Here is a 22,867-nt window from a genome sequence, read left to right on the forward strand (position 1 = left end):
AAATTTGATCTTCTTTGACAGAGTTATGATTTTTTTTTTTTAAATGTTCAGTGTTAAAGATTTTCCAATTTTCCAAGATTTTTTCTTAACTTTGACCTTTTCCTATTTGACCTATTTTCTTTTTTTTCTAATGCCATCATACTGACTAGCTACAGGAGGAAGCGCATGTGCGCATATGTGAGGTTTTGATATTACTTGTTACCTGACCCACTTGCTTGAGGCGCATTCCCAGGGTGTGCATGATAACATTCGTAAAATGTTTTGTAAATCACTTCAGAGCTGTTTCTAAAACAGTTTCTTTAGGTTTAGAAGTTTTTATTTCCCACTAACTTTTACAAAATACTTGTATATGAGAAACATATTAGATTTATAACGAATCAGTCAGCTGACATCACGCTGCCTTTCTGTGCTCCGATTGGCAGTTGCAGTGTCCTTCCCAGCATCCCTTGTGCAGATTGAGTGAAGTGATCTGACATCTCTGTCAAATGTAGGTCATGGCCGTCTGATCGCTTAAATTTCTCCCCTTCAGGGGGAGAAATTCTACATTGTTTCCAGACAGAGTGAATTTTGAACATATTGGCAATAACATATTATAAATTCCTTATTTAAATGCTAAGGAATAAAATTATAATTCTGCCAAAGCTAATTCTTTTTAGGACTTAAATCTTTTAAAAAAAAACAACAACAAAAATGCAAAGGCCCTACAGCTTTACGTGTTACTGAACTCTCTCAAATATGAAAGAAATTTGATATTTTTTGACAGAGTTATGAATTTTTGAAAATTCGTTCAATATTAAAGATTTTCAAATATTTTCTGTCTTTGACCTTTGAACTATGACCTTGAAAATTGAATCACTTATTGCCTATCAGGATATGAATCTTCAGGAAAAATGTCATAACGATATATGAAAAATTGTGGGCTCTGGGCTGTTCACAAACAAACAAACAAGGGCGAAAACATGACCTCCTTCAACTTCGCTGGCAGAGATAATATGTATTAACTGCAACCACGTGAGGTAAGACACCTGAATTTCACAATGAGCTATCATGTGATAATATATTGCTAAGCTTTGGCAAAAACCTGTAATCTGTAGGGAGTCCATCCTCTCCATGTTGTTACAACAATAAATCAAAAACAATAAAAGCTATCATCTTGTGAGTCTATAAATTAAAAGATCATATAATGACCTAAAATGATTCAAATTTGATGAACTTTCATGGACAAGATCAACACAAAAAGCATGTTTTGCTTATGAAATATGCATATGTCTGCCACCTGCTGGACTTGTCTGGTATTACTGCTTGTAGTAGGTGAGGTTAAAATGAGCTTGTTTTTCAGTTTAATTTAATTTAATTTCCAACACCTACCTACGGAGACTTTTAAAAAACTTTACAGTAAGCTAAGTTGGTACTTACTGAAGTTTATATAGTCAAAAACACATAATACAATACATAAACACAATATTTGCATGCAGAATTTAAAGTTAAGTTTAAATTTAAAATAAAAATGACTGGAGAATCAGTATTTAGCTTCTCAGACTGCCTTAACGCCTCTGGACCCCCCCCCCCCCCCCAGTTGGGGGTGGGGCACACCTAACCAAGTCAGAACACCCCCACCACTACCATCTGAGTCTGGATCCCCCCCCCCCCAGATAAGTGTAGAATAGATTAGATAGAGCTTTATTGATAAAACAATTCCTTTTGTGACTTGTTCTGTAATTTATGTCTGTAGCATGGCCCAAGCAGAGGTTCACCCCTTTGAGTCTGGTCTGCTTGAGGTTTCTTCCTCAGAGGGAGTTTTTCCTTACCGCTGTTGCTCTCGGGGTTGGTAAGGTTAGACCTTACTTGTGTGAAGCGCCTTGATGCAACTCTGTTGTGATTTGGCGCTATATAAATAAAAATAAATTGAAATTGAAATTATATTTTGCAATGTAAATATACAATATAAACACCAGACATACTGATCAATACTGGTTCACTGGCTACTGCTGTTCCTCTCATTCCTGACCTCTGTCTTCCTGTTACTCCTCCTCCCCCTGAGTGTAAATGCTTGATTATTCATTACAATCCCTTTTAAAGTACCTTTTAAAACCCGGTGAACCTTTTTTTTAAGATGTCATAAAGTAAACTGTATTTTTAGATTTTTTTTTTAATGCTGTGCCGTTTCTGGCGGCAGGGGGAGCTGTGCTGAAAATGTGCTCTCTGTGTGTATCATCTGCGCGGTGGGTTGTGGGTGTGTAAGCGTCGAAGTAAAATGGCGGACTTGGCAAACGAAGGTGAGTTAGTGGCAGTGTGAGGAAAAAAACCAAAACAAAACAGCTATAGCTGTGTTTGACGCTGTGCCGGGTCGCCTCTGCGTATGCGATCACTCAAATGAAGCTGCTTGGAAGGGTCAGTTCAAGCGAGTTTCAGAGTCTGTGGCTTTTAGAATATTCCAACGTTAGCGAATTGGCTAACGTGATTAGCCTTTGGGATGCGGGTAATACCTGGAACGAGTCGGAACGCCCTCGAATATTTCCTGGCTTACCCCCTTAAGCTAGTACCCGGCTATTTTTAGTCGTTACGTTTTTTAGCCATTTGTGGTGGTGATCAAAGTCTTGCCTCATAAGATGAAGCTAAAAAGCACCACTTGGCAAGTAGGTAGTGTTTAGTAGAAAACTCCCGTAAGTATTGTTGCCGAGGTTTGCAGTGCCAGTGTGCAGAACTGTTTGACGTTCATTTAGGCGCGTAGACAGAAAAATCGGCAAACACGAATCTTTCGATTTGGTAATAAAACATCAGTGCTCCTTTTATAAATTAAGTTATCGGTTAAGGCGCAGTGTGTTTATGATGGGCTCTTTTTTTTGTTTTCATTGCTTGTCAGATGAAATGACTCATGCAGGATTGAAGCGCTTTAGCAAGCTAACTGCGTTCAGCTTTAAGGAAGAGCCGGTCGCTGCGTCTATTTGCTGGAGCAGGTCATATGGTGAACCTAGAACATCGGAGTGAATTTCTGTTGTGAACACGCCGGCATTCTTGAATTCATTGGCTAAAGGTGACTGGCAGCGATCGACGGCTCGCATTACATTTTCGTTCTTTCTTGCCGTTAATAGTTTCTGTTACAGAGACGACTAATGACAGCCAGGATGATCTGGATTAGCGGTGGTGTCTGTACAGTTGTGTCCCAGACTTTCTCCCCGGTGAGGTTCACGGTGGTGTTACACCTGCTCACTAACACCAGAGGAAAAAACATCTACATGCCAACGATTATAGACCCTGCAAATGTGATTTTGTACTTTGTTTACTGATTGGCCACGTGGAATGACTAATTTTTTTTTTTTGTTTTGTTTTTTTTGTTTTTTTACATTTTGTCATGCTGCTGTAGTGTTTGTGATTTGATTTCATTTAGCAAACAAAGCTGTACCAAAGTACGTAAGCGGGGATGACCCAAAAAAGTCTAGACTCATTTACATTGTGGCCTCTCAACTGTGTTATATGCCCTTCTGCACAGAGTTGACATGGGCTGTGTCATTAACCCTAGAGTGCTAATGTTAACTAAAATTTAACTTCATTGGTGACTGAGCAGATTTTTGTATTGATGCCCAAGGTTAAATCCACTGCTTGTAATAGTAATGTTAGAATTAACGGACTTTAGATTAAAGCTAGAGGACCACTCACATTTCACTAAACTGACAAAATTTAGTTTCTCCTGAAATCCAAGCATTATAATGTTGGCTTATTTTTGAAACATCTTGTAAAATTACAGCTCATTTTAATCAAGAGAACATATTTATTGGTGGGGGGATTCCATAACGAATATTTTCTTTTGGTTTTAAGGCCGTCTGCATGTGGGCGTATGTGTGCGCATGCATGAATTTTTGAGAAGACTGGAAGCTTGATGCAATGCGTGACGCTGACGTCCTTGAGATGTCTTATAAATCTCTCCAGAGATATTATCAGGTTACAAAAACAGCATTTTACATTTTAGAAGTGTTTATTTTTCACTAGCTTTTACATAATATATGAGAAATATCTTAGATTTACACATAAACGCTGCAGTTTCTGAGTTTTCCACAATGTTGGAGGAGGAACCAGAGTGAGACGAGCCAGCATATGTCACTGCGCCTCTCTCCTCTGATTGCCTGCCACCGTGTGCTTCCAGTAATGCTTTGTGCAAGGCTGGGGAAGCCCCCACGTGATCTATGACATCACTGTCTATCTTAATCTTAACCATGCTCTCAACAGTCACTGCTGTAAGTAGTTGAAGGCTGTCTGTTCTTTTGAAAATTTACCCTTCAGGGGAACTTTTTAATTTTTTGTAGACAGTGAGAATTTTGATTGTATTGGTAATGTCATATTATGAATCCTCTACTTAAAAGCTAATACATAAAATTATAATGATGCTGCCAGTGAAAATTCTTTTTATGCCTTAAATCTTAAAAAGCTCAGTGCCCGTATACCTTTAAGGTGTTCATCCACAAAATCTTGATAACTATTTTGATATAAAGCAAGGTCTAATGGCGCTGCTCCATCATGTTGATTTTCAAATTTAGGGTGTTGCCTCTGTTTTCTTTGGTAATTTCACTTAAATGTATTGCAGCATCATCATCCTTGGTTATGTTGTTTACCTGTGAAATCTCGTGAAGCGGTATCATCTTGCGATATTTCAACATGCCATAGAACCACCTTTCTAACCTCAGACCTGGCCATAATCTTTTTAATAAAGAATTTTCTCATTGAGTGTACCAGCATCTCTCTCATAATGGATCATAGCAGAATGCTGAAGAGATGAAGAATGGTTGTGGTAAACGCTGGCGTTAATAAAGGGACCATTGTGACCATTGTTAAGATTTTAAAATAACTTGTTTTTTGTTCTTGCCGGCGGGACAAGTGGCGGCTGGCTGAAAAAGTCACACGGAGCAGGCAAATACTGGGGGACCGCTATGTAAACACCACTCCAAGTTTAGTCAGAAGCAGTTTCCAATAAGGAATGAAAGCATTTCCACACATCGTCGTCTTAAACAAGAACGTCTTATGTGGATAACCGTTTTCTGCGGACTGTGATGATGAATCTGGCTGTAGTGGCACAACAGGTCTGATGAAGAGGCTTCATTTTACTCAGTGTGCCACTTTGTTCTTACTTCTGTTGCTATATTGATTAGCTCCTTTAACTAATAGAAGGATTGAAAGCTCCGATTGGTAACCTTAATTGAAGCGGACAGCAGTGTTAGCTGATCATTCAATTTCTTTTTTTATTGGCATTTATCCTTATGTACTTCCATACATAATAAAAAAAATTATTTCCCTTACAAGACTAGAAAAAAGTGCAAATAAAAATATAAAATAATCTTAATAATAACTAGCCGAGTTACCTGTTCTATGCACTGGTAATAGAGAAGAATTTTAGCCATGTCATAGCCTTGCCTGACGCTGTTCTTCAGTCTTGTTTTGCCTTGCACTTGATGTGCATTGTCTGTTAGTAGACAACTTTCTTGCCTCTCTGTAGATGTTTTCTCAGCTCTATTACAATTAATTCATTTAGCACTTGAGGTTTTATGACCTAACGCCACTTGCTTCTTGGGAGGCATATCGACAGTCTACCGGTCTGCATGCTGTACACAACAGGTACATTTTAATAAAAAAAAATGCATGTTTTAACTCGCACGTGGTGTGCACTGGCCCGTTCAGATTCTAATTAAAGTGCGCCCAGACCTGACCACCACATGAACTGTGAAAATAAGGGCTCTAGTGAGCAGGTCATGATTGTAATTAAAATGCACGTACGCTTTCAAGCGAAGAGCCCCAGTGATCTCCCCCTTGGTGCCCCCAGTCACCACAGCAAGTTTGTTGTTGATTGCTTAATTACTTTGGCTGTGCATAGCGAACGCACACCCACGGTCAGCTTGAAATATTAGATTAAAGTGCTATAAAAACATAAAAATTGTTGAATTCAAAAGGCAGTTAAATTTGAGGGTATTCGTGTCCATAAAATGCAAGAACATCTATCAGGGGCAAGTGTACCCATTAAGCCCACCAAAGTCTTAAATTTTGCTATTTTTCCTATATATTGACATCATTTGTAAAAGGGCAAGATTTACCTCTCATTTGAATATTTAGTAATTAGTTGATGTACAATTCAAAAGACATAATTAAGAAATTTTAGGGAAAAAGTCAAAAGTCTGGAATGGGTTTAATTGGTACCATGGTACCATTTAAGCCCATGCGTGTTCCAAATAAGCCCATAACATCATTTATTGGTAAAATAAACCTGTTTAATGCAATAATTAATGCATAAAAATATGATTAATGCAATATATTTGATAAATGACAGTGAAAAAAAATCCCTTTTGCAAAAGATCATCATCTGAACAAATGACATACATGACAAACAGTGCAGTACACAACACAAAACAATGAATCGGTTTGCATGCCTTTTGGTGGGATGTACCATTTAAGCCCACCTGTAAAAAAAAAAAAAAAGTTAATTTATGAAATTAATAAGCTCCACAGAACAGTTTATGATGCATTTATCTAAATATCAGTGTTAAATGAATAACTTGTTGTTGTTGTCGTCCATTCGGCTGCTCCCGTTTTGTGTTCGGGGTCACCACAGCGGAGACAACCAGATCCGCATCGGTAGCTGGCATACGTTTTTACGCCAGATGCCCTTCCTGACGCAGCTCCAGTTTCACCTGGAGAAACACACACAGCCGTTGGTGTTCCAAAGAGGTCTCCCATCCAAGTACTGACCAGGTCCCGCACTGCTTAGCTTCTGAGATCTGACAGGATCAGGCTTACACAGAGCAGATCGGCTGCAGTGTATAAATGAATAACAAAATGCTTTATTTGTAGCTGACAACCTTAGTTCTTGTGGCAGAGTAGCATTAACAGGGCTAGGCATGTTAGCATGAGATCAGCTATCTTTGCTCGCTCATAAAACTCGCTCATAAAACTCATCTTTATGCTGTATCTGTTAGCTGTTTGAACTGAGCTGTTTGAGTTCTTTGAATTAACAGTCTTTTTCAAGACTTTTTTACTTTTTACTTTTTCACCGTGCTCCAACGCCTAAAGAAGACCTCTAACGGTCGAAACATCACGACGGAGCACTTTTATCAGCTAACTTTCATCAGAGTTGGCAAGCTAACTAGCTTGCTAACGCTTTCGTTTTTATTTTTTTTATTTTTACCACTGTTGTCGTGCGTTACCTGTGCTGCTCCACAGTCTGTCTAGTGGATTTTTATTTTATTTTTTACCACCGTTGTTGTGCGTTACCTGTGCTGCTCCACAGCCTGTCTAGTGGATTTTTATTTTATTTTTTACCACTGTTGTCGTGCGTTACCTGTGCTGCTCCACAGCCTGTCTAGTGGATTTTTATTTTGTTTTTTGCCACCGTTGTCGTGCGTTGCCTGTGCTGCTCCGCAGCCTGTCTAGTGGATTTTTATTTTGTTTTTTGCCACCGTTGTCGTGCGTTGCCTGTGCTGCTCCGCAGCCTGTCTAGTGGATTTTTATTTTATTTTTTGCCGCCGTTGTCGTGCGTTACCTGTGCTGCTCCACAGCCTGTCTAGTGGATTTTTATTTTATTTTTTACCACTGTTGTCGTGCGTTACCTGTGCTGCTCCACAGCCTGTCTAGTGGATTTTTATTTTATTTTTTACCACTGTTGTCGTGCGTTACCTGTGCTGTTCCACGGCCTGTCTAGTGGATTTTTATTTTATTTTATTTTATTTATTTTTTTTTACCACCGTTGTCGTGCGTTACCTGTGCTGCTCCGCAGCCTGTCTAGTGGATTTTTATTTTATTTTTTACCACTGTTGTCGTGCGTTACCTGTGCTGCTCCACAGCCTGTCTAGTGGATTTTTATTTTATTTTTTACCACTGTTGTCGTGCGTTACCTGTGCTGCTCCACAGCCTGTCTAGTGGATTTTTATTTTGTTTTTTGCCACCGTTGTCGTGCGTTGCCTGTGCTGCTCCGCAGCCTGTCTAGTGGATTTTTATTTTATTTTTTGCCGCCGTTGTCGTGCGTTACCTGTGCTGCTCCACAGCCTGTCTAGTGGATTTTTATTTTATTTTAGCACTGTTGTCGTGTGTTACCTGTGCTGCTCCACAGCCTGTCTAGTGGATTTTTATTTTATTTTCTACCACTGTTGTCGTGCGTTACCTGTGGTGCTCCACAGCCTGTCTAGTGGATTTTTATTTTATTTTTGCACCGTTGTCGTGCGTTCGCTGTTGCCGTGCGTTACTTGTGCTGCTCCATGGCCTGTCTGGTGCCTTAACTAAAGCACTCCTTCTGCTGAATCACCTCTAAATTATTTACACATTATTCACTTTGCGTGTTTTTAGGAATCCACTAGGTTGCGTAGCTACTAGCTTTTAGCCGATTTAGCATGGCGGCTTCTCCTGTCTCTCCCGCACTTTTCTGCTCTGGTTGTGAAATGTTTAGTTGTTCCTCGGCTTCCTTTAGCAGTAACGGTACTTGTAATAAGTGCAGCTTATTCGTAGCTTTGGAGGCCAGGCTGGGCGAATTGGAGACTCGGCTCCGCACCGTGGAAAATTCTACAGCTAGCCAGGCCCCTGTAGTCGGTGCGGACCAAGGTGGCTTAGCCACCGTTAGTTCCCCCCTGGCGGATCCCGTGCAGTCGGGAAAGCAGGCCGACTGGGTGACTGTGAGGAGGAAGCATAGCCCTAAACAGAAGCCCCGTGTACACCGTCAACCGGTGCACATCTCTAACCGTTTTTCCCCACTTGACGACACACTCGCCGAGGATCAAACTCTGGTTATTGGCGACTCTGTTTTGAGAAATGTGAAGTTAGCGACACCAGCAACCATTGTCAATTGTCTTCGGGGGGCCAGAGCAGGCGACATTGAAGGAAATTTGAAATTGCTGGCTAAGGCTAAGCGTAAATTTGGTAAGATTGTAATTCACGTCGGCAGTAATGACACTCGGTTACGCCAATCGGAGGTCACTAAAATTAACATTAAATCGGTGTGTAACTTTGCAAAAACAATGTCGGACTCTGTTGTTTTCTCTGGGCCCCTCCCCAATCAGACCGGGAGTGACATGTTTAGCCGCATGTTCTCCTTGAATTGCTGGCTGTCTGAGTGGTGTCCAAAAAATGAGGTGGGCTTCATTGATAATTGGCAAAGCTTCTGGGGAAAACCTGGTCTTGTTAGGAGAGACGGCATCCATCCCACTTTAGATGGAGCAGCTCTCATTTCTAGAAATCTGGCCAATTTTCTTGGATCCTCCAAACTGTGACTGTCTAGCGTTGGGACCAGGAGGCAGAGCTGTGGTCTTATACACCTTTCTGCAGCTTCTCTCCCCCTGCCATCCCCTCATTACCCCATCCCCGTAGAGACGGTGCCTGCTTCCAGACCACCAATAACCAGCAAAAATCTATTTAAGCAAAAAAATTCAAAAAGAAAAAATAATATAGCACCTTCAACTGCACCACAGACTAAAACAGTTAAATGTGGTCTATTAAACATTAGGTCTCTCTCTTCTAAGTCCCTGTTGGTAAATGATATAATAATTGATCAACGTATTGATTTATTCTGCCTAACAGAAACCTGGTTACAGCAGGATGAATATGTTAGTTTAAATGAGTCAACACCCCCGAGTCACACTAACTGTCAGAATGCTCGTAGTACGGGCCGGGGCGGAGGATTAGCAGCAATCTTCCATTCCAGCTTATTAATTAATCAAAAACCTAGACAGAGCTTTAATTCATTTGAAAGCTTGTCTCTTAGTCTTTTCCATCCAAATTGGAAGTCCCAAAAACCAGTTTTATTTGTTATTATCTATCGTCCACCTGGTCGTTACTGTGAGTTTCTCTGTGAATTTTCAGACCTTCTGTCTGACTTAGTGCTTAGCTCAGATAAGATACTTATAGTGGGCGATTTTAACATCCACACAGATGCTGAGAATGACAGCCTCAACACTGCATTTAATCTATTATTAGACTCTATTGGCTTTGCTCAAAAAGTAAGTGAGTCCACCCACCACTTTAATCATATCTTAGATCTTGTTTTGACTTATGGTATGGAAATAGAAGACTTAACAGTATTCCCTGAAAACTCCCTTCTGTCTGATCATTTTTTAATAACATTTACATTTACCCTGATGGACTACCCTGCAGTGGGGAATAAGTTTCATTACACTAGAAGTCTTTCAGAAAGCGCTGTAACTAGGTTTAAGGATATGATTCCTTCTTTATGTTCTCTATTGTCATATACCAACACAGAGCAGAGTAGCTACCTAAACTCTGTAAGAGAGTTAGAGTATCTCGTCAATAGTTTTACATCCTCATTGAAGACAACTTTGGATGCTGTAGCTCCTCTGAAAAAGAGAGCTTTAAATCAGAAGTGTCTGACTCCGTGGTATAACTCACAAACTCGTAGCTTAAAGCAGATAACCCGTAAGTTGGAGAGGAAATGGCGTCTCACTAATTTAGAAGATCTTCACTTAGCCTGGAAAAAGAGTTTGTTGCTCTATAAAAAAGCCCTCCGTAAAGCTAGGACATCTTTCTACTCATCACTAATTGAAGAAAATAAGAACAACCTCAGGTTTCTTTTCAGCACTGTAGCCAGGCTGACAAAGAGTCAGAGCTCTATTGAGCTGAGTATTCCATTAACTTTAACTAGTAATGACTTCATGACTTTCTTTGCTAACAAAATTTTGACTATTAGAGAAAAAATTACTCATAACCATCCCAAAGATGTATCGTTATCTTTGGCTGCTTTCAGTGATGCCGGTATTTGGTTAGACTCTTTCTCTCCGATTGTTCTGTCTGAGTTATTTTCATTAGTTACTTCATCCAAACCATCAACATGTTTATTAGACCCCATTCCTGCCAGGCTGCTTAAGGAAGTCCTACCATTATTTAATGCTTCAATCTTAAATATGATCAACTTATCTTTGTTAGTTGGCTATGTACCACAGGCTTTTAAGGTGGCAGTAATTAAACCATTACTTAAAAAGCCATCACTTGACCCAGCTATTTTAGCTAATTATAGGCCAATCTCCAACCTTCCTTTTCTCTCAAAGATTCTTGAGAGGGTAGTTGTAAAACAGCTAACTGATCACCTGCAGAGGAATGGTCTATTTGAAGAGGTTCAGTCAGGTTTTAGAATTCATCATAGTACAGAAACAGCATTAGTGAAGGTTACAAATGATCTTCTTATGGCTTCGGACAGTGGACTTATCTCTGTGCTTGTTCTGTTGGACCTCAGTGCTGCTTTTGATACTGTTGACCATAAAATTTTATTACAGAGATTAGAGCATGTCATAGGTATTAAAGGCACTGCGCTGCGGTGGTTTGAATCATATTTGTCTAATAGATTACAGTTTGTTCATGTAAATGGGGAATCTTCTTCACAGACTAAAGTTAATTATGGAGTTCCACAAGGTTCTGTGCTAGGACCAATTTTATTCACTTTATACATGCTTCCCTTAGGCAGTATTATTAGACGGTATTGCTTAAATTTTCATTGTTACGCAGATGATACCCAGCTTTATCTATCCATGAAGCCAGAGGACACACACCAATTAGCTAAACTGCAGGATTGTCTTACAGACATAAAGACATGGATGACCTCTAATTTCCTGCTTTTAAACTCAGATAAAACTGAAGTTATTGTACTTGGCCCCACAAATCTTAGAAGCATGGTGTCTAACCAGATCTTTACTCTGGATGGCATTTCCCTGACCTCTAGTAATACTGTGAGAAATCTTGGAGTCATTTTTGATCAGGATATGTCATTCAAAGCGCATATTAAACAAATATGTAGGACTGCCTTTTTGCATTTACGCAATATCTCTAAAATCAGAAAGGTCTTGTCTCAGAGTGATGCTGAAAAACTAATTCATGCATTTATTTCCTCTAGGCTGGACTATTGTAATTCTTTATTATCAGGTTGTCCTAAAAGTTCCCTAAAAAGCCTTCAGTTAATTCAAAATGCTGCAGCTAGAGTACTGACGGGGACTAGCAGGAGAGAGCATATCTCACCCGTGTTGGCCTCTCTTCATTGGCTTCCTGTTAATTCTAGAATAGAATTTAAAATTCTTCTTCTTACTTATAAGGTTTTGAATAATCAGGTCCCATCTTATCTTAGGGACCTCGTAGTACCATATCACCCTAATAGAGCGCTTCGCTCTCAGACTGCAGGCTTACTTGTAGTTCCTAGGGTTTGTAAGAGTAGAATGGGAGGCAGAGCCTTCAGCTTTCAGGCTCCTCTCCTGTGGAACCAGCTCCCAATTCAGATCAGGGAGACAGATACCCTCTCTACTTTTAAGATTAGGCTTAAAACTTTCCTTTTCGCCAAGGCTTATAGTTAGGGCTGGATCGGGTGACCCTGGACTATCCCTTGGTTATGCTGCTTTAGACGTAGACTGTGGGGGGGTTCCCATGATGCACTGTTTCTTTCTCTTTTTGCTCTGTATGCATCACTCCGCATTTAATCATTAGTGATCGATCTCTGCCCCCCTCCACAGCATGTCTTTTTCCTGGTTCTTTCCCTCAGCCCCAACCAGTCTCAGCAGAAGACTGCCCCTCCCTGAGCCTGGTTCTGCTGGAGGTTTCTTCCTGTTAAGAGGGAGTTTTTCCTTCCCACTGTTGCCAAGTGCTTGCTCACAGGGGGTCGTTTTGACCGTTGGGGTTTTTCATAATTATTGTATGGCCTTGCCTTACAATATAAAGCGCCCTGGGGCAACTGTTTGTTGTGATTTGGCGCTATATAAAAAAAAAGTTGATTGATTGATTGATTGATTGATCTTTCCATTTGAAGAGAAATTGTGTAATTTGGCAAAATAATTAGTACATTTGCCTCTTATCAGACATAATATTAATGTACTTACCAAAGATGTGGCTGAAAATTGCTGAAGATGAATGAAATCTGACAGGTCCCAAAACACCAAAGTTTTAGGTTGTCTTCTAGTCAGGGGCCCCGAGACTGTATACTTGGGAGTGGGGCCAGCTCAACAATGGAAAATGTGATTTGTATGCAATAAAAAATTGTCATAGAAGTGACAAACCATTTGATTGGATGAAGTAATGGATGGCAAAATATATATTTTCCTTTTTTTTTGTATATTGACATCAAAGTTGAAAGTGGTTTTAAAGGATGCATGGGCTTAATGGGTACACTTAATCTAAAGTGTGAACATAAGTGCAAATTCGCCCCGGTGCGTCATCAAATAGGAGGAGCTTCCATTCCACTCGCCGGCTCCGGTTGTCAGTCAAGCTAACATGACAGACCTTGATCACACGGAGCGAGTTGTTGTGAAAAGCTCCCAATACAGAGAGTATCATTATTTGCTGCAGGAGCTGAGTCTGGATGACGGCCGCTTTCAGCGGTCCTTCCACCTCTGCGGGACCCAGTTTGAGGACCAACTGTCCCGTTCGCGCGCGCACATGTAAACAATTAAAAAAAAAAAAAAACTCCGCTGCTTGCTGCAGCTGGCTCTTCTCCCAAAAAAACTCTGTCATAATTGTGTTTAGAAACCAGTCACATCTGTGTAGTTAATTAATAAAATATTCTCTACAGACGATTCGCTCGCGCGCACGTAAAAAAAAAAGAAAAGGAAAAAGCTCCGCTCCCGCTGCTGCAAGTAGGGCTGCTGCTCGCTCCAAAAACTCTGTCATAATTGTGTTTAGAAACCAGTCACCATTTGCTTTATACAGGTGTGTAGTTAATAAGTAAAGTAATCTCCAGGACGATTCATACGCGCACGTAAAATAAAAATAAACTCTGCTCCCCGCTGCTGTGGTGCTGCTGTTCGCTCCAACAACTCTCTCATGATTGTGAAATAAAGGACAAAAGAGACATAAGTCCTGCTCACAGGCTGCTACCAGATACAGGACATGTTTACATCTTCAAAGTCCAGACATCTCCATGTCACTACATATTCAGTCCCTGATTGGTCATCGCGGCGCGACGAGACGAAAAAGTTCAGATTTTTGAACTTGGGGAGGAGGGCAGCGTGACGTGAGGCGACGCAATATCACGCCACAAACGCGCAAAATGCTCAAAATCGCTTCACTCGCGTCGCTTCACTCACCTCCATCGTGTCGCGCTGCGCGGTTTGGCGCCAAAACGCGTCCTTACATAGGGATTACATGGCAACCTGTGGCTGCAGTCGCTCACGTCATGCCCGGTGTGAACGCGGCATACCTTCCGGTAAAATGTACCAGTAGTTTTGAGATCTGCATCATAAATGTATTCAAAATTACATTATATGTGTTTTTTTTTTTTGCCATTTTTTATTTATTTTGATCAGTTTACCTTTGCTAAGGGACCCATTCAGAAACACCTTACTGTGAAGGGATTCAGTTAATACTGCGATAACAATTTTAGGTCATATCGTGCACCCCTACAGTCAGCAATAATCTCCACGAATTGTCAGTTGACATGATAAAAGTAATTTCACACAATTCTCTCAAAATCTAACTTTGGGATGTATTTATTTCAGACTGGTTACATGCAAACTAAACATGTCTATGTTTTGACCGAGCATGCAAAATATGTATTTTTATGGCTTCTGCTGCTACATGGGCATGAATTATTCAAGTTGGAAAAAAATGATAATCACTTAACATGCTTGTAGAAGTCAAATATTGATGTGAAAATGTTTATGCATTGTTTTGTTCTACATGTAAATTGTAAGTAGCCCAGAAGTGCTGACACCAGCACTGGGCAGAAAAAATCTTATCCCCTTTCCCATTCATATAAGTGAATATGAAGAAACTTTAATCTCTGTTGTTGAGAACTGAAAGAGATGTTGGTGACTGTTAATGAATGGTAGGTACAGCTTGTGTCAATTTTATTATTTTTTTACATTAAGACACTATCAGTTGTTATAAAAGCACAGCTTTCTGAAGTCAAATGTTTGGATAACTGTAGATATAGAACAATAACGATCCAATACAAATATGCGGTTTTATTTTAATCCATGTGACATACTGTTTTATATACCCATTATCTTGCCAATATTGGAAAATAGTTTTTTCTTTTTTTACTAAAATTAGCAAAAATGGGACAGAGAAATATCTCTCATTCATTTTCTGAATTGCACCAGATTGTACAATTTTTCATGTATTATTTAATTTTTTTTCTGTTCCCCACACCCCACTCTATTCACTTGTGAGGTCATGAACAAAATCTTCAGGGTTTTTTTTTGTTGTTGTTGTTTGTTTTGTTGTCCTCCCCTGCCAACAAGAGCCCCAGTCACATCCCTGCACATTAATCTGTAGTAATTAAGTGACCAAGGAAACCCCTTTAATTTCAAATTAGAGAAAGCCTTGATTATAAATCCTGAAAAAGACATTATGAAAGGATGAATATAACGGCCATATCCGCCAGTATTTTGCAATTTTAATGCCAAGTATAACTTACAAATATATATCTTCAACTGCTTATCCGGTATTGGGTTGTGGGGGCAACAGCTCCAGCAGGGTACACCAAACTTCCCTTTCCCGGGCCACATTAACCACCTCTGACTGGGGTGGTTCCAATGTGTTCTCAGGCTAGTGTGGCGATATAATCTCTCTCTACCCAGTCCTGGGTCTTCCCTGGCCTCCTCCCAGTTGGACGTGCCTGGAATACCTCCCGAGGGAGGTGCTTAGGAGTCATCCTTACCAGATGCACGAACCACCTCAGCTGGCTCCTTGCAATGCGAAGGAGCAGCGGCTCTACTCCGAGCTCTTCATGAATGACAGGGTGAGAAACTCAGTCTCTAAGGGAGACGCCAGCCACCATCCTGAGTAAACCCATTTTGGCTGCTTATACCCGCTATCTAGTTCCTTCGGTCATGACCCAACCCTCATGACCATAGGTGAGAGTAGATTGAGAGCTTCGCCTTTTGGTTCAGCTCCCTTTTCATCACAACAGTACAGTAAAGCAAATGCAGTACTGTGCCTGCTGCGCCAATTCGCTGGCTAATCTCACACTGCATTGTCCCTTCACTTGTGAACAATACCCGGAGGTACATGAACTCCTTTGCTTGGGGCAAGACCACATTCCCTACTCAGAGTAGGCAATCCATCAGTTTCCTGCTGAGGACCATGGCCTCAGATTTAGAGGTGCCAGTCCTCATCCCAGTGGCTTCACACTCGGTTGTGAACCGTTAGTGCTGGAGGTCACAGGTCGATGAAGCCAACAGGACCACATCATCTTCAAAAAGCAGTGATGAGACGCTGAGCCCATCAAACTGAAGACCTTCCTCCCCCTACTACACCTCAATATCATGTCCATAAATATCACAAATAAGATTGGTGACCGAGGTGCAGCCCTGGCGGAGGCCAACCCCCCTACCGGAAACAAGTCCGACTTAACTGCAGAGGACCTGAACACCCGATCCATACGCTTTCTCCAAGTCCACAAAACACATGTAGACTGGATGGGCATACTCCCAGGCCCCCTCCAAGATCCTTATGAGAGTGAAGATAGGGACCACCACCCCATTTTGTCGCTCCTTTGGCACTGTCCCAGACCTCCATGCAATGCTGAAGAGACGTCTCATCCAAGATAGTCCCTCCATATTCTTGGTTGAAACAGTGTGGCGCAAACGTATCCGAGGAAGTGTAACTAATTTCGCAATATTAATGTGGATTACTCTGTAATAAAAGAGAAATGACAACCTGGGCTAGTAATAGAAGAGACCGGATTCCAAGCCTCCGCAATTGTACACAGCCCGATGCCAGTCTGGTGAAAAATCCTTTTAAGTTTTTTTTTTGTGTGTGTGTTTTTTTAATTTTTTTATCAGTACATACCTGCATTACTAGATTTTATTAATCCTATTGAACTTAACTGGCAGTGAAGCTTCAAAACTCCTCATGGACAGATCGCGCGCAATCGCCGGCTGCACCTCTGCCTTCAGCCCGCAGCTCTCACGATTGTGGCATGTGAAATAAAGTCCATTAACTCCTGGAAATAATGTATTCTGACTTTTTCCCAATGTATCAAATCCATCTGCGTGTCCAGGCAGCCTGTAAAAACAGCATCATGGAGCCAAGCTTTCCCCCCCTGCGTGCAACTTACGAAGCCACTCCTGCCAAGCTCCCTGCTGCGTGCAACTTTTGCAGCCATTACTGCATGCTAGATAGCACAATGCAACTCTCCGCAGGCTTGGTATGAAAGGGGCTTAAGAGGCTTTTCAAACCTAACAGTAACATAAACCGTGACTAGTAATAGATGAATAATATGTGAATATGCAAGATCACAATGACGACACATCAGCATCATAAAAATGTTTCTGTGGTGTTTTAATGTGTACTAAATAAAACCCAAATGGCAACAGAAAAAAACAAAAGGCTCATACATGCATTGGTGTTTGAGTGACAGCTGACAGAACCAGTAGGAGAGACCAGAATTAGCTAAGCCTGGTTGTTAACCTGATCTGGAGCATCGTGACTCAACTTGGCTTAATTTAACCTCCTTTTTGAATGGATTTGACCAGGATTTACATGTACCTTGTATTGACTATCCTGGCTATTTGGTTTCATTATTGACAAACATTGATTTGGAATGTCTGCTGACAATAAAGTTTGATACAGTTTATTATGAATTGTTCTTTATGGCCAAGATTTTAAACAAAGGTATAAATGGGAGCATTTTTATCTATATAAAATCATCTTTTCATCTGTTAAATTTCACCACAATAACTCCTTTAAAGTGTGAAAAATTAAAAATTTTCCCCTTTTCCTCACAGTCGCCCACCAGTCTTTTTCCTTCCAGACTGTTCTCATCCCTGAATTTCAGACAGAATGACAAAACCACTTCAGCAAATACATGAAAATTCAGTAAGGTATGTCTTCTATAATTCCAGTTCTAGGTAGAACTCTAATAGTATATACTAAAGTATATCTAAATATTAAAAAAAAAAAAAAAAAAAAAAAGAAGAAGAGTAGAGTAGAGCCACTTATGTGTCTGGTCTTGAGAACCATGGATGGTTCTCAAGACATGCTCACTTGATACATGTACATGTTTTGGTTCTCAAAACATGTACATGCAGCTTTGGAGCATGTTTGACACATTTACTCCATAAATGAAAACTGTTATCATTTATTGAACAAACTGACAAAGCTGATGGGCAGAAAGCCCAAGACATGAGTTCAAGCAGCAAGTGATTGATTCATCATTACAGATTTTGAGTCACACAGTTCAGTTTTTGCTCTATGGCAAGATGCATTATTATCTTGAAAATGATTTCATAATCCCCAAACATCCTTTCAATTGATGGGATAAGAAAAGTGTCCAAAATATCAACGTAAACTTGTGCATTTATTGATGATGTAATGACAGCCATCTCCCCAGTGCCTTTACCTGACATGCAGCCCCATATCATCAATGACTGTGGAAATTTACATGTTCTCTTCAGGCAGTCATCTTTATAAATCTCATTGGAACGGCACCAAACAAAAGTTCCAGCATCATCACATTGCCCAATGCAGATTCGAGATTCATCACTGAATATGACTTTCATCCAGTCATCCACAGTCCACGATTGCTTTTCCTTAGCTCATTGTAACCTTGTTTTTTTCTGTTTAGGTGTTAATGATGGCTTTCGTTTAGCTTTTCTGTATGTAAATCCCATTTCCTTTAGGCGGTTTCTTACAGTTCGGTCACAGACGTTGACTCCAGTTTCCTCCCATTCGTTCCTCATTTGTTTTGTTGTGCATTTTTGATTTTTGAGACATATTGCTTTAAGTTTTCTGTATTGACGCTTTGATGTCTTCCTTGGTCTACCAGTATGTTTGCCTTTAACAACCTTCCCATGTTGTTTGTATTTGGTCCAGAGTTTAGACACAGCTGACTGTGAACAACCAACATCTTTTGCAACATTGCGTGATGATTTACCCTCTTTTAAGAGTTTGATAATCCTCTCCTTTGTTTCAATTGACATCTCTCGTGTTGGAGCCATGATTCATGTCAGTCCACTTGGTGCAACAGCTCTCCAAGGTGTGATCACTCCTTTTTAGATGCAGACTAACGAGCAGATCTGATTTGATGCAGGTGTTAGTTTTGGGGATGAAAATTTACAGGGTGATTTATTCCTCAGAATTGAGTGAATCCATATTTTTTTCTCTCTGCTTGGTCTAAAAAGTAACCATTACTGACTGCCACAATTTTTTTTTCCTGATTTCTTATAGTGTTTCTTAAAGCCAGAAAGTTGCCATTTGATATGACTTTAGTTTTTGTGTCATGTCTGTGATCTGCTTTTTTTCTACAAAATTAAACAACTGAATGAACATCCTCCGAGGCCGGTGATTCCATAATTATTGCCAGGGGTTTTGTGTGTGTGTGTGTGTGTGTATGTATGTGTGTATATATATATATATATATATATGCTTATCCTAGGTCGGGTCACAGGGGCAGCAGCTCAAGCAAAGCCACCCAGACCTCCCAATATATATATATATATATAGTCAAAGTTTGGGCACTCCTGATGATTTCCATGATTTTCCTTTATAAATCATTGGTTGTTTGGATCAGCAGTTTCAGTTAAATATATCATAGCAGACAAACACAGTGATATTTGAGAAGTGAAATGAAGTTTATAGGATTTACAGAAAGTGTGAAATAATTCTTTAAATAAAATTGGGCAGGTGCATAAATTTGGGCACCCCAACAGAAAAAAAAAATACATCAGTATTTAGTACATCCTCCTTTTGCAGAAATAACAGCCTCTAAATGCTTCCTATAGCTTCCAACGAGAGTCTGGATTCTGGTTGAAGGTATTTTGGACCATTCTTCTTTACAAAACATCTCCAGTTCAGTCAGGTTTGTTGGTTTCCGAGCATGGACAAGCCGCTTAAAATCACACCACAGATTTTCAGTAATATTCAGGTCTGGGGACTGAGATGGCCATTCCAGAACATTGTACTTGTTCCTTTGCATGAATGCCTTAGTAGATTTTGAACAGTGTTTAGGGTTGTTGTTGAAAGATCCAGCCCTGGCGCAACTTCAACTTTGTCACTGATTCATAAACATTGTTCTCAAAAATCTGCTGATATTGACTGGAATCCATGTGACCCTCAACTTTAACAAGATTCCCAGTACCTGCACTGGCCACACAGCCCCACAGCATGATGGAACCACCTCTAAATTTTACTGTAAGTAGCAAGCGTTTTTCTTGGAATGCTGTGTTCTTTTTCAGCCATGCATACCACCCCTTATTATGTCCAAATAACTCAATTTTAATTTAATCAGTCCACAGCACCTTATTCCAAAATGAAGCTGGCTTGTCCAAATGTGCTTCAGCATACTTGAAGTGACTCTTGCGTGTATGCGGAAAAGGCTTCCTCTGCATTACAGCATCATAAAGCATCTCTTTGTGCAAAGTGCGCTGTGTAGTTGAAGGATGCACTAAGACACTGTCTGCAGCAAGATCATGTTGTAGGTCTTTGGAGCACGTCTGTGGGTTGATTTTGATTTTTCTCACCATCCTTCATTTCAGCTTATGAGATTTTTCTTGGCTTGCTCTTCTGGCCTTAACTAGTACTCTGTCTGCAGTCTTCCATTTCCTCACTATGTTCCTCACAGTGGAAGCTGACAGCTGAAATCTCTGAGATAGCTTTTTGTATCCTTCCCCTAAACCATGATGTTTAACAGTCTTGTTTTCATGTCATTTGAGAGTTGTTTAGAGGCTCCCATGTTGCCAGTCATTAGAAGAGATGCAAAGAGGACAAACATTTGCAAATGCCACCTTAAATGCCCTTTCTCAAGGTCAAGGGTCAGTGAGCTTACCAAACCAATTTTGTGTTCCAGTAGTTAGTGCTAAATGTATTCAAATCAATAAAATGACAAGGGTGCCCAAATTTATGTACCTGCCCAATTTTGTTTAAATAATTAATACATACTTTCTGTAAATACTAGAAACTTAATTTTACATCACAAATATCAGTGTGTTTGTTTGCTATATATGTTTAACTGAAATTTCTGTTTCAGACAATGATTTATAAAGGAAAATCATGAAAATTATCATGGGTGCCCAAACTTTTGCGTGTGTGTGTGTGTGTGTATAAATTTACCTGCTTGAATGTTTTTTTTTCTTTGTATTTTACTTACTGAGCCCCGTCTTTCAGCATGAAGCACTGCCGTCCCTGTTTTTTTTTTTTTTTTTTTTTTAAATCGTGTTTTTAAGTGTTATGTGTGTGGAGAAAGCCGGCTCACTTCTCTGTAAAATAGCTCCACCCTTGTGTCCAAATAAAGCTAACTCGTGTGTGTGTGTGTGTGTGTGTGTCGATATCACACACACACACAACCCCAGTTCCAGTGAAGTTGGGATGTTGTGTAAAATGTAAATTAAAAACAGAATACAATGATTTGCAAATCCTCTTCAACCTATATTCAGTTGAATACACCACAAAGACAAGATATTTAATGTTCAAACTGATAAACTTTATTGTTTTTGCTCATTTTGAAATGGTTTGCCCACAACACTTTTCAAAAAAGCTGGGACAGTGGTAATGTTTATCACTGTTACATCACCTGTCCTTCTAACAACACTCAATAAGTGTTTGGGAACCGAGGACATTAATTGTGAGTGTCATGATTGGGTATAAAAGGAGCATCCCCAAAAGGCTCTGCCATTCACAAGCAAAGATGGGGCGAGGATCACCACTTTGTGAACATTTTAAGAACAATGTTTCTCAACGTTCAGTTGCAATTAATTTAGGGATTCCATCATCTACAGTCCATAATATAATCAGAAGATTCATTTCTCAACGTTCAGTTGCAATTAATTTAGGGATTCCATCATCTACAGTCCATAATATAATCAGAAGATTCAGAGAATCTGGAGAACTTCCTACACGTAAGCGGCAAGGCTGAAAACCAACATTGAATGCCTGTGACCTTTGATCCCTCAGGCGGCACCGCATTAAAAACCAACATCATTGTGTAAAGGTTCTTACCGCGTGGGCTCAGGCACTCTTCAGAAAACCATTGTCAGTTAACACAGTTCGTCTCTACATCTACAAGTGCAAGTTAAAACTCTACCATGCAAAGTGAAAGTCATACATCAACAACATCCAGAAATGCCGCTGCCTTCTCTGGGCCTGAACTCATTTGAAATGGATAAACGCAAAGTGGAAAAGTGTGCTGTGGTCTGATGAGTCCACATTTCAAATTGTTTTTGGAAATCATGGACGTCGTGTCCTCTGGACAAAAAAGGAAAAAGACCATCCAGATTGGAATTGGGGTTGTATACACACACACACAATACTAGCACTCCTCGGTAGGGATGCGTATTGAAAACCGGCCTTTTTGCTTAATGATTCCCATGTCATTTCTTAAGATCACACTACACCACTGCGAAGCTCTCTCAGAAGCAGCAAAGTGCAGGCAGCGGGTTCGCTATTTCTTCATTAACCTCAAAGTTATTTAAAGATGTCAATCGTGAGTCACCTCTGTGCTGATTAAAGTCACTAACTGGGACTCCTGTCGCGGGCAAGAAACCAGAATTGTCCTCCGTTCCACGCTGGAGTTTTTATTCGTTTCTCATTAACTTTTTGTGGGTCAGCGCATGCGATGTTTCTCTGGCGTGAGCTGGACCCACTTCGCTGGTTCGTAAACTGAAGTTACTGTCCCTCAGGTAAAGGAAATAATAATAACAACATAATAATGTCCTCTGTTTTGTGGGGCTAACTGCACAGCTTCAAACACTGCGCTGCTCTCTGCTGAGTAACTAAAATTTGAAACAGATTTCGGTCAGAATTAATACTTCCAAAGTGAATCGCTGTTTTGAATCAAATGACACCTCTTTCCAAATGTTATAATATAGACAACAAACTACAATCGACCAAAACAGTTTTTCTCTCAAAATGAGACATCCTCCGTTCTTTATGAATTACATTGATTTTGACTTGCAGTGCAGCTGGCTGCAAGAGC

The 22,867-nt window shown here is 40.2% G+C and overlaps 1 protein-coding gene across 4 annotated transcripts in view; it reads left to right on the forward strand.

The window, feature by feature from the left end:
* The first annotated feature begins 2,200 nt into the window (after positions 1–2,200).
* ranbp3b (RAN binding protein 3b) overlaps positions 2,201–22,867 on the forward strand; it is a 58,266-nt gene continuing 37,599 nt past the window's right edge. For all 4 annotated transcript variants that reach the window (XM_034183036.1, XM_034183037.1, XM_034183038.1 and 1 more), the window contains exon 1: positions 2,201–2,276. In XM_034183036.1, coding sequence (XP_034038927.1) covers positions 2,255–2,276 — 22 coding nt within the window. In that variant the 5' untranslated portion in view covers positions 2,201–2,254. The remainder of the gene's footprint in view (positions 2,277–22,867) is intronic.

Source organism: Thalassophryne amazonica, chromosome 12, assembly GCF_902500255.1.
Source record: "Thalassophryne amazonica chromosome 12, fThaAma1.1, whole genome shotgun sequence".
NCBI lineage: Eukaryota > Metazoa > Chordata > Actinopteri > Batrachoidiformes > Batrachoididae > Thalassophryne > Thalassophryne amazonica.